General features: G+C 38.9%; 1 protein-coding gene across 1 annotated transcript in view; it reads left to right on the top strand.

Annotated features, from left to right (window-relative positions):
- Positions 1–214: 214 nt before the first annotated feature.
- Positions 215–16,981, top strand: part of Fam198b (family with sequence similarity 198, member B) — a 52,499-nt gene continuing 35,732 nt past the window's right edge. The window contains exons 1-2 of the mRNA XM_013029832.1: positions 215–292; positions 1,558–2,685. Coding sequence (XP_012885286.1) covers positions 1,776–2,685 — 910 coding nt within the window. The 5' untranslated portion in view covers positions 215–292; positions 1,558–1,775. The remainder of the gene's footprint in view (positions 293–1,557; positions 2,686–16,981) is intronic.

Raw genomic sequence — 16,981 nt, 5'->3', positions numbered from 1 at the left:
CCAAGGTCATCAGCTCCTGCCTTTGTGCCAGGACATGCAAACAACCTAGGCCAATCACTAACCTGTTTTTTAAAAACCTCCAATCAGAGAGGACCTGCGCCTGCTTTTTATGAACTGCTGCCCTGTGTGACTGTAAATGTCGTTTGCTATCTCTGTGTCTCTTATCTCACTGTGGCTGCATTTTCCTCCTCACATGAACTAACCCTTTCTTAGCTTTTGCTCTACTTCTAGGCAGGCCTTCTCTTGTCAGAATGGATGGGAGACCAGTGTCACTCTGCAAATGACCAGGATGGTAAGTAGGTTCTGGGACGCCATGTACTTGGAATGGGTGGAGGAGTGAAGTCATCTCTCATTTTACAAATTATTTATTTTGGAACTCATCCTCATCAAGCTAGGCAAGCACTCTAGATCCTTTATAATAACAGAAGATGGATATTTCTCTGTGTGTTTGCAAATGGGACACTAGAGGGCTCCCAGGGGTTAAAAACAGGCAGAAAGTTGTTTGAATGAAAACAGATTCTCTATGGCATTTGCTTTTTCAGAATTGCAAATTAAAGTTTAGTTTTTAAATCATCATTAAAAATATCTCTAATATGTCTGAAAAGTATGCACTTGCCAGTTTACAAGCAAGCATTTTACTTTTTCATCACTGGAAGGGAACTTTTAAAGCTGAGCTGAAATGTTTGCACTGTGGAACTCTTGACCATGAAAAATATGTTCTACTTACATGCCTCAGCCTTCAAAAGTTCCTTGCATTAGAGTCAGGATCACATTCTTCCCGAGCCAAGCGTGGGGCCCGCTCTGTAAGTAAGGTCGCTTATGCTCTTCTTCTGCTACTTAATGATGTGAAAAAAAAAATGCAGCTGGAGGTTTGTTTCTTTAAGCTGACTTTAGTGGAAAGAAAGAAATAAAAGAGAGTTGGATTATGTGTGTGTGTGAGAGAGAGAGAGAGAGAAAGAGAGAGAGAGAGACAGAGACAAAGAGAGACAGAAAGATATTGAAAGAATGGAGAGAGATTTTGAAAGAATGTCGGAGCTTCCAAGTACTATAATTTATGGCTTTATATTTCACAAAGTTAGTGTAAGATAATGGAACATATTGTGAAAGAAGTCTGTAACATTAAATTCAGAGAATATGGCTCTGAATTTAACGCTGATTCTTGGTACTTTTGCTCAGATAATGTAAAAATAATGTGGGATAGCTGTAAGTTGTTAAAAGATGCTCTATTTCTTGTCCTAAGTTATTTCTGAATTGTGGAAAGGAAAATTCAGGTTGATTAAATTTTAATGCTTTGCTTCAGAATCAAATGAGATGATTCTGGATGGAAGTCACAAAACCCTTATTTTTAAAAATGTGTGTGTGAGAGAGTGTGGTTTGTTTTCACGACTTTAAACTGATAACCTAGCCTACATATCTGTTTTATTTTGGGTTTTTCAACTTTATGTCCAGTTGGGTGGTGCTATTTATGGCAGGCAAGGGTTAATATCTTCTTTCCCTGGCAGGGGAAACGAAATGGTTTGAGATGGTGACTCAGTAAACTGTTTCCATTCATTCCAGAACCAGCCCTCCTTTCTCCTTGGGAAGGCAGATAAGAACTTACAAGGTTTGTTGTGGTTGGTGTCAAAAACATTCCCAGCTCAGGTCACCAACCCTTGCCTTCCACCTCTGCCCCCCTGGAGAGGACACTATCGCTGAATTCAGGAAACCATGCATCATGCCAGCAGGAGCCAACTGCAGACTTTAAACTCGGTTCAACATGCGGATGCGGCAGAGAAATGACCTGTCCAGACAAGCCAGGGCCACTCATAAACTGGCTCTTCTGCTCCCTGTGCGGCCCGAGGCTGCGGAAACTCTGGAGCAGCCGGCGACCCAGGACCCGCCGGAACCTCCTGCTGGGCACTGCCTGTGCCATCTACCTGGGTTTCCTGGTGAGCCAGGTGGGCCGAGCCTCCATCCAGCAGGGGCAGGCCGCTGAAAGGCAGCGGCCTCACAGCCTTGACAAGGCCCAGGCCTCCTTCGCTGAGATCCCCCTGGATGGGACTCTGGCCCCACCGGAGTCACAGGACAATGGGACCACCCTGCAACCCAACGTGGTGTACATTACCCTACGCTCCAAGCGCAGCAAGCCGGCCAATATCCGTGGCACGGTGAAACCTAAGCGCAGGAAGAAGTATGCGGTGGCCTCTGTGGTCCTCGCACCGGAGAAATGGGGTGGACCGTCCCTTCGGCCGCAAGAAGCTGCAAGGGCAGCCTATGCTGAAATGCCTGGGTATTCTTGGGAAGGTCACCTAGCCAAGGTCAGAGAGCGACCCTGGAGTTTGGTGCGAGGTCCTGGAGTCCGATCTGTAGGCGCAAATTTGCACCTACCCGAGACCAGGGAGAGTAACATCAGGATCTACAGCGAGAGTGCCCCCTCGTGGCTGAGCAAAGATGACATCCTCAGGATGCGCTTGCTGGCGGACGGCGTGGTGGCGGGCCTCCAGCCAGTGTCCTCCAAGAGCGGAGCCCACCTGCTGGTGCTGAAAGGGAGCACCCCAGACTCAGTACGCCATTGCGGGCCTAGCCCCTGCGCGCTACTCAAGCAGCCCTTGGACATGAGTGAGGTGTTTGCCTTCCACCTGGACAGAATCCTGGGGCTCAACAGGACCCTGCCGTCTGTGAGCAGGCAATCAGAGTTCATCCAAGGTAACAGATTCATTCCCACGTTCCTTTCTTTGGCAGCTGTTGGGGATTTGGGTTCATTTTCCCTTTTCCTTTACTCCTTTTTTTTTTCCTAAGTGATTTTTCTCCACCCACGTTTGGAGAGCAGCAGCAAGTGCGAGTCTTTCCATTCTCTTGGCATTCTTTTATTTTCCCAGCCGGGGAGGGTGTGAGTTCCAGCGAAACTCTGCACTGGACATGCAAGAATGAGCCCACAGTGTATCATCTTTGCTCTTCATTTCCTCGCTGCACTTCCCAGCGGTTTATTAAATCTAATTACAGCCCATGGCAATTGGCATGATGCAGAGAGGAAGACAGGGTGGAGTCACAGAATTTGCTGGCAGTCAGGAGTCTTATTATAGGTTACTATGGACACAGAATTCCCTTCTTTGGAAGTTTTATTTTACAATTAAGATTGAAGTAAGTTATCTATTTACACTACACAGGGTCTTTTTAGGAGGCCAACAGCCAGACTATGTTCTATTCCATCACTTTGATTCTCTTTCCCTAGTATTTAACCCCTTTACTTAGCAAATTAGAGAATGGAAGCAAGAATATTTGGCACTCAGTGTACATATTGACTTGCCATATGGTGTTTGGTCAAGCTTCAAGACAATGGCTTTGGAGCTTGATTTCTGAGACTCTCTCTTGGGAGATACAGGTTTTGGTAGGTTGTAAGGTATGCAGCAGTTACAGAAGGCAGATCAAAGTGATGGCATTGGTCTGTGGTGGTGACTATGCCACATAAAACACATTCTGTGAATGTTGAAGCTATGCCAAGATTGGCATCCAAAATCCAGGGAGTCGGTTGCTTGTGTTGAAAGCACAATGACCATAGAAGTTACAAATGTTACAGGTGGGCACAAGGTGCTCAAAAGGTTCTCATCACCCTAAAATTTAGTCTTTTGCTTGTTGCTGGTGGCTCATGCTTGTAATCCTAGCTGCTCAGGAGGCTGAGGTCTGAGGATCATGGTTTAAAGCCAGCCTGGGCAGGAAAGACCATGAGACTTTTATCTCTAATTAACCACCCAAAAAGCAGGACCTTCAAGTGGAGTTAAAAAAAAAGTTGGAGTTCAAGTGGTAGAGTGCTAGCCTTGAGCCAAAGAAGCTCAGAGACAGTGCCCAGGCCCTGAGTTCAAGCTCCAGAACTCACACACACACACACACACACACACACACACACACACACACACACAGAATTACACAATTAGCATTTCAGTGAGATTTCCTGGGATGGGTGAGTTAAAGCTCTTGGAGCTTCTAGAGAAAATGCCACTTTACCATTGGCTTTGGGATTATAATCTAGTTTTAGAATGGGTACTGCTTGACATACCAATTATTTATATAGGACATTCTTTCCTTATTCTGGTTCATGTCTAAGTGCTCTAGATTCACAGTGATGTTTTGATGTCTCAGATTCATAAAGCATGCCAATGTTAGAAAGCCCCTTGAACATTTAATCTAATCTTGGGAAAAGCACTCACTGCTAAGCACATCACTGAATAATGGGCTTGTAGAGTTCATGTATGCATGGGCTCCTAAAGTTTTCACAGTGATGGTCTGAGGTAAGCATTATTACTGTTTTCATTTAGCATTTAGAAAACTGAGGCTTATTGATGCAAAGTCACTGGCACCAATTGTCATAGCTGGTAAATGGCCCAGAATATTTCAGAAGCAGAAGTCCTGTTAACCAGTGGACTTAGGTGAGTATGTACCTGATTATCCCAACAGTGCCATGCATGAGTGATAGCTCATTGGGACAGGCATTGGTTACACAGGTGTTCATGGAGCTCTCCTGGCTCAGTAGGACAGAGGTCCTCTCCTGAGTTATTTTTCTTTACTTTCATGTCATAAAGGATACAGAGAAGAGAAAGTGGTATAGCTTGAGGCAGAGTACTGTAACATTTTCTTTGAGCTTTCTTAGGATGTTGGGAAAAATTCCAAGTAGCAATTAAGATCATGAGCTCTGGAGCTGGATTGCCTGGCTCTGAATTCACCAGCCATGTTATCTGGAAATGTTGCAATGTTTTTCCTCTCTCAGTTTCTTCCACTTGAAAAGACAATACTGTCTCCCTCATCAGGATGGCTGGTAGTTGGTACATGGAAAACCCCACTGACTCAAAGATTGGACTAGTTTTGTTACTACACTAACCTCATGAAATACCAACCATATGGAGTTGAGTTGGAATGAGTGGCTCAGTGATCACTGGGCAAACATTGTTTAGCCTTCAATCCCTAGAGATCATTTTTTTTCATAAAAAATCCATGACTAAATCTCTAGTCTTCTGATTGCTTAATTAAGTTCACAATCTTGTTACCAGTATTCCTCTTAGATAATTATTTCTTTGTTCTCAATCTCCAGAGTAAAGATTTAGAATAAAGATTTGAATTTGAAGGAGGGGGAGTAGAATCTCAATATGGCCTTCCCATTCACCTCCAAATGGTGATGGAAAGGAAGCAACAGGGCCAAAAGTAATTGGACTCAATATGATGGATTAAATCTGTAAAGTTATATCACATTTCTATATCTTCATTTGTTTTTCTTTTATTTTATTTTTGTTTCTCTTTGATACCTCCTCCCATTTAGTTATTTGCTTATAAAGCCAAGTCTTATCAGGAACCTAAGAAACATGTATTTCTGAACACTCAATACAATTATATACATACAGATTATTATACTAGTAAGCAAAGTGTGCAAATAGACTAGCTCTAGTTCTGATATGGATAATCTTACAATCTCAGTAGCTCTTTCTGTCTACTTATTTATAACCTTTTTTTGCTCTGTGACTTTTTTATCCAAATTTCCCCAAGAATGTGTTTCTTTTTCCTTCTTGGACCATAAAATTGGTCTCGTAGTTTGAGCTTAGCTTTATTTGGACTGTTCTGTCAACCCAACAAGGTAATAGATCTTATCTAGTAACCTGGATTCTCTTTCTGGCTCATTCCCTATTATCACATTATACATATCTGCATTGTAATCATTGTCTAATCATCTTTTCCTTTTCTCTATAATCCAGGTGTAAGGAAGCAGAGATATTTTTTGTATTCTTTATTGTATTTGCTATTTCAGGGTCCTAGTAAAGAATTGGGCACATGGTAGGCACTTTATAAGTCAAATAACTGTAGGGATGCATTCTCAACCTGTGTCACTAATACTTAAGTAATTAGTCTGTATTTGCTTCTCTTCTCTAGGACTTAGAAGCACTATCCTTTTCAGTGTTACATTCAAACTAGAATTTCTCCTGGAGGTTCTCTTAATGAGACAGTGATAAAACTTGTGACAGTAATAAAATTTGTTTTGGAAGCATCTCTACAACACACATAATGATGTTTATAGAGCTTATTCTTGTGAAGCCCATCATCAGTGTGGTCTGCTGGCATTACTCTGTAGTGCAATTTGACAATGGGTTTTCTGACAAATAATAGGATTTGGTTTAGGTATGTGTTTCTCTGGTGCTGTGGCTTAGTCTTGAAATACAACTTTTAAAAAAAAAGGGAGAGGAATAGCTAGTAAATCTTTTAAGTAATCTGTTTCAAATGTTCTATATCTGTTTCAAATGATCTATCTATCTATATATACATAGATCTATATAGATATCTATGCGTCTATATCTGTATATCTTTCTATATCTATATCCATACAGGTATATAGATATCTATGTATCTGTATCTACATCTATATATCCATTATAGCTCTATCTATCTATCTATCTATCTATCTATCTATCTATCTATCTATCTATCTATCTATCTATCTATCTATCATATGTGTGTCTAAGACTGCACACAGATGCAGGCTCCTTTCTCAGTGGGAAAATGACTTCAGCCATAGCTGGGACTTCCTCAATGTTTCTTTATACCAGGCACCATTCTGTTCTAAGAACTTTGTTTCCTTTATCTCATTACTAAAATTCTTACTAAAATTCTAGAGGTGTATCCAGGTGTCATAGAGCCTGGGACTCTGACAGATATATAATAGACATGGAAATTGAGATCCAAAGAGTGAGTATTTAGGTGCCTTGCTTGAAGTCACACAGATTGCCTGCAGACAAGAGGGATGCATGAGATGCAAAGGGAGATTCAAGAGAAAATCAAACACTGTGATCTGAATGATTCTCTTGCCCTCTATCTCTCAGGTGAAGCTCTGTTGATTCAGTTTGAAGATAAAAGAATCTTTTTATTACAGAAGGCTTTGATTTACAATGTTGATAAATATCAGAAGTTGAAAATACATCCAATATACAAACTTACCAAATATCACAACTTAGTTCAAGCTATCTTAAATATGATCAGGTATTTTACAGAAACACTTACATTAGCTTACAGTTGGGCAAAGTCATCTAACACAACCTCTTATAGCTTTATAGTAAAATCTCATAACAGGTTAGAATAATGTATATATGATAAGATACAAAATATAAAACATGATATTAAAAATAAAAAAACTCTAGCTACACAGCATGCTATAGAGTATAGGTTGTGTACCCTCCTGATTATATCACTGTGATCATTCACTGTCAGGACATGGTATTATAGAAGAGTAACACAGCATTGTGCAGAAATCACTAGCCTAGGGGCTGGGAAGGTGGCTCAGTGGTAGAGTGCTTGCCTTGCATGCATGAGGCCCTGGGTTCAATTCCTCAGAATCACATAAGCAGAAAAAAACCTGGAAGTTGCCCTGTGCCTCAAGTAGTAGAGTGCTAGCCTTAGCTGAAGAGCTGAGGGACAGTGCCCAGGCCCAGAGATCAGGCCCCACAACCAGCAAACTCCCCCCCCCCAAGAAAAAACAAACAAAAAACCCCACTAGCCCAACAAAAGATTAAAACTCAAATTCTAAGTTCTGTTTCTATTGAATTCTTCCACACCATTCTAAGGCTGAAAAGTGAGTTGAACTAAGGTATCTTGAAGACCTTCCATATGTAGCCAATCTTCAGAGATGCTGTTAAATGGTCAAGCTAATATGGGTGGTCTGATCATCACACTCATTAGCCCAGTGACTCTGGGATGAGATCCTGGTGGTCTAACAATTAATTCTAAGTGATTAGCTTTGAATACCAAAGATATATTTGAAGTTGGTAAGTTAACCAGTATTACATGAATACCACTAAGATATCCAAAGTTACCCTAGAAAATGAGAAGGGTCCACTTTGAAATGGCAAGTTCATGAGTATTTAGATAGTATACAGCAATATTAAATGTAGCAATCATCCTTGGTGCAGATTCTCATACTGTGCATATCTGTGAAGAGGTTCAAACATAAAATACATTATCTGGATTTTTTAAAAAAATAATTTGTTTTTGCTGTAAGGTCAGCAAAATCTTAAACAAAATATGTATGAAGTTCACTGTTATATACTACATAAGCCTATAATTTTTTTTTCTGGTACTTGGGCTTGAAGTCAGGTGCCTCTTGCAGGCTCTGCTGTGCTCTACCAATTGAATCATGCCTCAGCATTTTCTGGTTAGAGATGGACTCTCAGGCTTTTCTTCCCCAGCTGGCTTTGGACCATACCTTTTGAGTAGCTAAGTTTGCAAGTGTGAGCCATGAGACTCTGCTCCACACTAATTTTGCTGTCTTTGTCCATTCTACTTCAAAACAATTCTAACAGATATTACTGTTGTTTTGAATAGGGAAATTCTGGGGCTCAGAGTGGTTATAAAAGTTATCTTGTATAACCTAGCTATTGAGCAGTGGAATTAACATCTCTATATGTTGCTTCTTTTAGCCCAGATATCTGTTACATACACATTGGCAAAATTATGAGTTACTGACAAATTTTAGCATGCTAGCTTCTGCTGTTACTGCTTATGCCAACATTCCTACTTAATTTTATTGCAGGAATCTTACTTTGATAATATTTCCATTAAAGAAAGTTGTAATATACCATTCTGAGCACTGGATTGTTCAACACTTAACAAATTTTCCAGTGATCAGCCAATCTTTTTTGCCTTTTTATTCTTATAACAGTCTCAGAGCCTTCTAAAAGGCACTGACATTGTGTGGTGATGATACATTTACATAACCTTTTTGAAGAACACATTTTCAATATTTATCTAGAGTAAGGCAAAAAAGATATGTTTTTGTGAAGTCAAGAGTGTAAGAAAAGAAAATCCAGTACACAAGTGTGTTCTTTGATTTAGTAGTTCTGCCTGGGCTTCCTTCATAATGCCCACTGTAATGTGAGTGGATATCAAGGGACATCATTTTGGTAGCATTTAGGCATCGTCCTATTTTTCATGCCCAGTGTGGAAGATGAATTATGCATGTTTTATTTTTAGGATTCTGCTTTATTGCACCATAGCTGTCATACTGAATCAAGGTAGCCTAGTTCTGGGGTTTCTGAAGGCAGGCTGTTGAGATGACAAACTGCAGGCACCCCACACAGTTCCATTTAAATTCATTGTAGAGCCCAAATTCCTCACTGTTTTTCAGCTTGCGTTGCCGCTTCTCATTAGATAGCAGAAGTAGGGTCTGTCATATTTTCCAGTATACTCAGACAGCACTATGAGTTCTAAGAGATGCTGTGCTAGATGAGGAAGAAAAGATGGCATCTTTGCAACTGTATCCGTCAGGCTGTCAGATAAATGTGAGGGCCTATTTGTTTTTTTTTCTTGCGGAAATTTCTTTTCCCTGCTGATATGGGGGTTTTAACTCAAGGTCCTATACTTACTCAGCTTGCTTGCTCACAGCTGGTCCTCTACCACTTGAGCCACATTTCTAGTCCAGCCTTTTGTGATTCTATTAGAGATGAAGTCTCTTCCCTGGGCTGGCTTCTAACTATGATTTTTCAGATCTCAGCTTTCTGAATGGTTAGAATAGGCATAAATAAGCCACTTGGTGGCTGGACCTTGAACACAATTTTGAGGGCAATTCTGATGCACCTATAACTTGGAAATACATTGCCTTCCAGACTGTACAAATCTTTGACATATCTTTAAATTTTCTTCAAAAACATTTAATTGGGAACATATAATCATATTTTATTTTTGAAATTTTAGACTGAAAGTACATTGTATTCTTTATTAGAGAAGCCCTGAGGATATTTCTTTAAGAATCACTTTGAATTGGTCAACCTAATACTTGCATTCATTCAGTGAACAAAAGTTTACTGAGCTTGGATTCTAAGCAGCATTGTGCTATAGTGTCTCTTGTTTGCTCACTACATACCTTCTCTGGCCCTCTGCAGGACCGGGCAACTGACAACTTTTTTGGTGTCTCTGGTGTTTCTTCCTTGATCCTGTATATGGTTGGTATAGAAGAGGCCTTGAATGGTTGTTGCAGTGTAAAGCATGCATGTGCCTTAACTCCATGTAATCTTTTCCCATCCATGGAATACTTCTCTTTATCCTTTAGCAAGTAGTTATTAAGCACCTACTATATGCCAACCACTCTTTTAGTCATTGAGGCTGTATCAGTGATCAAAGCTGTCCAGAATCCCCATCCATGTGGAACTGATGCTAGTAGGTGCCCTGAAAGTTTGGAATCCTGGAGAGAACTGTGGTTGATTGCAGACTTCCTTAGCACTTTCTGATCTCCACACCATAAGCCATCTCCATGGTAGCTAAAGCTGCTGCAGCTCTGGTTTGGTCTAATAACCACATAGGGATGACTGGACTAGACAGTCCTTCTTTCTAACTCAGCTAATTGGCTCCTATTTCACCTTTTAGTCCAATTTGGGTATCTCCATTCAATTCAATGGCATTTACTTTTATGTGTGAAGCATGGGCCTGGCGCTGGGGAAGAGAGCTATGTGGTTAAGGGTCTGGACTGGCAGAATAGATGTCCCTGCTTTGAATCCTGTTTCTCCCATTTGCTGCTGTGTGATCTGTGTTAACCAATCTCTTTGTGTCTTATTATTTTCTCTAGTGTTATTGGGATGATGATAAAATAATGATGATGAAGGTGGTAACAGCATTTACCTTAGACTTGTCGTAAGAATTCAGTTGGGGGGCTGGGAAGGTGGCTCAGTGGTAGAGTGCTTGCCTTGCATGCCTGAGGCCCTGGGTTCGATTCCTCAGCACCACATAAGCAAAAAGAAAAAAAGCCGGAAGTGGCCCTGTGGCTCAAGTGGTAGAGCACTATCCTTGAGCTGAAGAGCTGAGGGACAGCGCCCAGGCCCAGAGTTCAGGCCCCACGACTGGAACCCCCCCCAAAAAAGAATTCAGTTGATGTATATACCACAGTGCCTCCGACCACAGAGTAGTACTCATAAATAGCACTTTTTTATTTTCAATCAATTTCTAAGCTGATTTAGTTCTTTGTGATATATGATTTTTTTAGATTTTAGTTTATCTAGATATTGGTAAATAAATGGGCACCTAAAAATTGGAGACTATATTGAATCATAGCAATAACTTTCATTCATGAAGTACGACATACTTTCATTCTGTATATCCTTAATGCAGATTTTCTGTGAAGAATCTGAGGCCCAGAGAATAGCAAGTCTTCTGGGTAGTATGCTTGAGGCTGGAGATGGGCATAGGTTGGAGGGACTCAGTAGTATCATTCTTCATCACTGTGACTTGCTTCACTTTGACTAGCTCCTATGAATGCAGCCTGGGGCTTTCTCCATCACTCATGATCTAGACTATAACCCGCCTAACCTTGAAATATGGTTCCTGTACATAACTATGATGTCTCCCTTTCCATAACAGTGTCTTGGGTTGGGCAGTGAGAGGCAGTGGTGTTTCTCCCATCTGCCCTCAGTATTCCTGAGTCTCACCGAAATATGGACACTTGGAAGTGAATTGTTATTACCTGGACAGAACAAGGGCATAGAAACCTTTTCACATCCTTGGAACTGCTTCAATCTCTCTGAATTCATTTATAGTATGAACATTGAAATTAAAGATTACTAGGAGATCACATCAAATACATTTTTTATTTTGAGTCCATTTTGATCTCACAGAGCTCCCAGATTGGACAAGAGTCAGTTAAGTAGACTTGCTGTATAAGCAGCATAGAATAAATACCTCAATTAGTATATTTTTATGAGAAAAGAGAAATAGAGGGAATTTGTCTTAGACTGCACTAATAGGAGAGTGGGTTCAGAAATTATAAAAACTATCTGAAGAAGTAATGCCCTAATTGACTCTTAACAGGTAAAGTGGGAGAAAAATAAGAGAGGGGTAACAAGTTCAACAAGAAATGTACTCACTATCTTGTGTAGGTGACTGTAATCCCTCTGTATCTCACCTTGACAATAAAATTAAGCTTAAAAAAGTCACTGTGAGTGGAGTGCGAAACAGGAAGGGTAAATAGAGTAGATATGAAGAACTTAGGAGGTAGAATATGTTCAGGAAACTGCAAATAGATGAGGATATGGAGAATGGCTCGAGATAAGTCTATGTTCAGTATATATTGAGCATGCGCTTTATCTTGCAGACAGTGGTGATAGCTGATGAAGACTAGACGTTATGTAGTTGACCCTGTGATGTGAGATTACTCTGGTTAGGTATTCATGGCTCTTTCAGCTACATCAATAAACATAGAATCACTCAGGGCTGGGTCACCTGAGTGTGATTAAGACGTTATCTATACAGTGAGATTGTTGCTGGAGTCTGGCACAACCACCTTGAGAATTCACATCTCATTCTTATTTTTTTAAATGGAATATAGAGACAGGAAGAGTCTGGGAGTTTCCATTTATATAACTGAAGTCCAGGGCAGACCTAGAAAGTAGAAATTTCTGCCCATTAGTCAAAGGTTCAGAACAAAGAAGGACATTGTTTTTAACAGCAGAACTGGTCATTTAGATTGTTGAGTAGTTCCTGATGGAGTCACAAGACATTCTTCCTTCCTACCTCCTCAGCTTCCAACTTTTGCGGAAATGTGATAATTTTAACTCAATTCAACTTAGAGGAAGATAAACTATGATGTAGAAAATACTTGTACAAGTAAAAAAAGCTTACTTTCATTTGAAAAAATATATTCTAGACTGCAAAGTAATCTATTGCTTCTCTAATTATTACTAAGTTTAGTCTTAATTGATTATCATATAAGATAATTGATTATCATATAAGTTTGGTGGGGGTCAAAGGGACATTTTGATATATATATATGTGTATATATATATTTATAGTGTGGAATGATTAAATCATGCAAATTAACTCCATCCACCCACATACTTAGAGTTTCTTTGTTATGAAAGCATATAAAATCTTTTTAAGTAGAAATATACAATGGATTATTATAGTTGTTATATAGAACAATAGATCATTACATATAATTCCTCATTTCTTCAGAATAAGAAGGAAATAATAAAGAAACAAAATAAGGAAATTTAACTAAAACTGTGCACTTAAAAATATATTCAGGATTGAACCCACAGTCTCACACTTGCTCGACAAGCACTTGACTTTGAATATGACTTTAATTTTGTTTTTGAGATGGGATGTTGATAACTTTGCCTGAGCTGGCCTCAATCTTAGGATCTTCTTATGTCCATTTCTGGAGTAAGAGGATTATATATCACATACACACTACCATATTTAACTTCTTTATTATGCCTTTTAATAGACATTTCCCTTTTACTTGTTTATCCTCCTCTTCCAGGCTCTGGTAACTATGCTTTTATTCTCTAGTTTGGTTTTCTTTTAATGCCAGTCCTGTAGCCTGAACTCAGGGCATGAGTGCTGCCCTTGAGCTTTTCCCCTTGCTTTTCTTTCAAGGCTAGTGCTTTGTCACTTGTATCACTTCTGACTTTTTTGGTGGTCAATTGTAGATAAGAGTCTCATGTACTTTCCTGCCCTGGCTGGCTTCAAGCCCACATCGTCAGATGGCAGCCTCCAGACTATCTGGGATTACAGGTGTGAGCCCATGGGCCCCACCTAGTTCCCCTTTTTTAATATTTCATATATAACTGAGATTACATACTATTTGTCCATTCTGTTATTTTATTTAACATAATATCCCCTACATTTATTCTTTTAGTCTCAAGTAACAGAGTTTCTCCTTTTTCTAGGCTGAATAGCATTCCATTGTTTGCATTTTAATCTGATTGTGTATACATAACTCACTTTCTTCACCCATTGATCAAACAGTGGATGCCATTTGCTACTATAACTTGGCCATGGTAAATGAGGCCTCAATGATCATGGGAGCTCAGATGTCTCTTCAGCATATTGTTTTCAATTTCTCTGATTTTTACCTAGCAATGGGCTTACTAGACTGTATATCAACTTTTATTATTCCACTGTTTTCTGTAATGAATTTACATTTTCCTAATAGTTAATGAAGTTTCTCTTTTCCTTACATAGATAAAAAGACATTTATCTGTACTATTTATGATAATAGCCATTCTAACATGTATAAAGGAATTTGTCATTGCAATTTCAATTTGCCTACAAATTGATTTTTAAGACAAATCATTTATAAGTTTTATATTCAAGACTTGGTTGGTTCTGTTGACCCTAGATTCTAGATTTTTAGAATCTAGATATTAGAACTTTAGAATCTAGATTCTTAGATGTTAAGAATGTAAAATGTTGCCTCTACACACCTCTTCCGCCTGAAAGATCATGAAACTTTATGCAGATTTATTTATTTTAAAGATTTTTAGTTTTTTTGTTTTGTTTTGATTCACCCTCAAACATTCCAGGTATATTTGCAAGTACTCTTTGTGTCTCTAAGAGAACTCAGTGCCTTAGCAGAACAGTTGAAAACACTCCTCAGGTCCTGTAGAGATCAGTTGGTGGTCTTTGAAATATATTGAACAATTGTAATTCCTTTCTTTACCTATCTTACCCTACTTTTGGTTCCCTCTCAGCAGAGGGTATCTTCTCCTTGTGAACCATTGCATCTAATTGCCTTCCTGAGGCACAACATTTCTTGATCTCCTTGTTTTAAGCCAAGATCTCAGCTAGATCTTCACTGGTCCCTTCAAAGCACCCATTCTCTTTGCAAACATTTATAGGTTCTACTAAATGCTGAGCCTTCAAGACTCAGATATTCCCTTGGGCTGGGGCTTTCTACAGTCTCTATTTTTAGTACATATCACTCTGAATTCTTTCCATCCAAGCAAAAATTAGGGCCCAAATAGATACAAATAATAGGAGTGCTTGCAAACACTTCTTTAATGAATTAACAATGTAAATTAACAATATTTAAAATCCTGAGTACATGTAAAATTTCATCTGATTTTTCAAAGTCACTTATTTCTGGATCCTGTAGGTAATCCTGAATTTCTGCTCTGCCTATTCTCTTGCTTACCAACATGCACATTGATCCACTTTAAGTCAAGAGATTTGACCTGCTTTTTCTCATCAATCTATTATTTCTTAATTGTCCTACTAAGATAAGCACTGAAGAAAAATAGAGCTAATAGTACTTAAGGTGTCATTAATATCCAGATTTTTGTGATACTATGGAGCTGCATGAGCATTAACAATTGCCTTTTGCAATGGGAGACTGTAATATATATGTTTGCTGTTACTCTCTTGCTGCCAGTTGTTTTGTTTCCCTTACCGAAGGTATCCCACAAGGTTTGACTGGCCTTGGTTTTCTTTAGTGAGCTTACAGAGTTGTTTTAATGAAGGGTTCTGAGCTGGATTATCACTTTGTTTTATGTATCTGATTTACAAGGAGTTTTGGAATTTAATCAATATGGTAGAAAGGACTTTTAATTTCTGAGCTCAGGACATTTTTGCTTATTTTTGCTTAGTGCTGATTACAATCAGACATTCACAGCTCCATCCAGTATTCTGTGTTCACCTCTAATTCAGCAAAGCCAGTGGGCCAATGATAGAATGAATGGCAGATACTTAATTCATTGAGACAAAGGAGATTGTGTGAAGCATACCTTCCTGCTTAAGTTTTATGTTCATTGTTTCAAAAGAATGGTCCTCTTTGTACTTTTAAACAAAAAAATGACGAGAAATATGCAGATATTGGGCAAAAGTTTTTCTGGCAAGTCTTATTTTTTAAGAGAGCCATATAACCTTTAATTCACATGAACACCCACATATCTTTTAAAACCTGCTTTCTCACCACTCTGACAGTCAGAATTTTATGTCTTCACTGTTAAATTTCTCTGGAGAGCACAGTACTGCATCATTTTGACAAAGTGGAATGTGAAGAGATGAATTTGTCTCTGAAACACTTCAGGGTAAGTTGCTTTAATCAGGCTCCTGTGTTCAGAGGTTATTTTTTTAATGTCATCATTTCAGATCTATCAAACTTCATTTGATTCTTTTTAAAGCTGGAGAAATATATATAATGAAATTCTCCTCATAGTGGTACTCGAAACTTGCTCTGAGTTTTGGAGCCACAGTGACTACTGTGATCATTTTCAGGGCTAGACATGGCATCCAGACATGGCAAGACCTCAGAAGGACCACAGGAAGGAGGCCTTGCCACCCAGGGCTATATGGGTATTATACTTCCCTACTTTCTTTGTATTCTCTGGGAATCCCCTTTCCTAACATGCACAGATCTGCTGGGCAGGAAATAGTGTCTTTACCTGGTATTCAGTATTCTCAATGCATTGCTAGATGACTATGGAAAAAAATACAATCATTCCTATCAGCCACCATCATTGGCAATTTGAGAATCACCTTTTAATTATGGATAGAAAATAAGCCATTTATACAACTTGGGTTACTAAAGTAGAGAAAAGGTAAGAAAAATAGAGTCAATTACTAGGCTAGAAGGAGTTCTAACATATAAACCAAGATAGCACATTATTTAGCTTTAGTTTATGAACTGAAGAGTTTCTACAATTTTAAATGAGTGACACTTGAAACTGACATGAAATTCAATTTTCAGTGGTCATAATGGAATCTTATTGGGTTAGTCACAACCAATTAGTTATTGTCTGCTACTGTATTGGTGCTTACTGACATGGAAATAGGTAGTCACACAGTTAAGGGCTCTGAAGAAGGCTCTGCGGCTCTCAAAACTTAAAATAGTTGCAGTTGCCCTTTACTGAACTTGCTCACCATGGTGCTACATTCCTACATCACAATTATTATCTTACAACATGAAATGTGTTTGTGATATATTTAATGAAGAAATTCTGACAAACTATATATATATATGTATGCATGTATCTATCTATCTATATAAATAGTATGTACAAGAATTATACAACTATTGCTTCTTTTCCCTGATAAAAATATAATCCCCAGGAGGAAAAAAAGGCATTTATTTACAAATTTAAGCTTCAGGTTGTAGATCATTTCTGTCACATAGTAGTTGTTCAATAAGCAACAAAGATCAGTTAAAGACGGATACATTATGTGACATATATGTTGTTATAGTCATTATACAATGCTGCCAGAG

The sequence above is a fragment of the Dipodomys ordii genome, unplaced genomic scaffold (assembly GCF_000151885.1).
Source record: "Dipodomys ordii isolate 6190 unplaced genomic scaffold, Dord_2.0 Scaffold123, whole genome shotgun sequence".
NCBI classification, from domain to species: domain Eukaryota; kingdom Metazoa; phylum Chordata; class Mammalia; order Rodentia; family Heteromyidae; genus Dipodomys; species Dipodomys ordii.
This window is presented reverse-complemented; position numbering and strand designations above follow the sequence as displayed.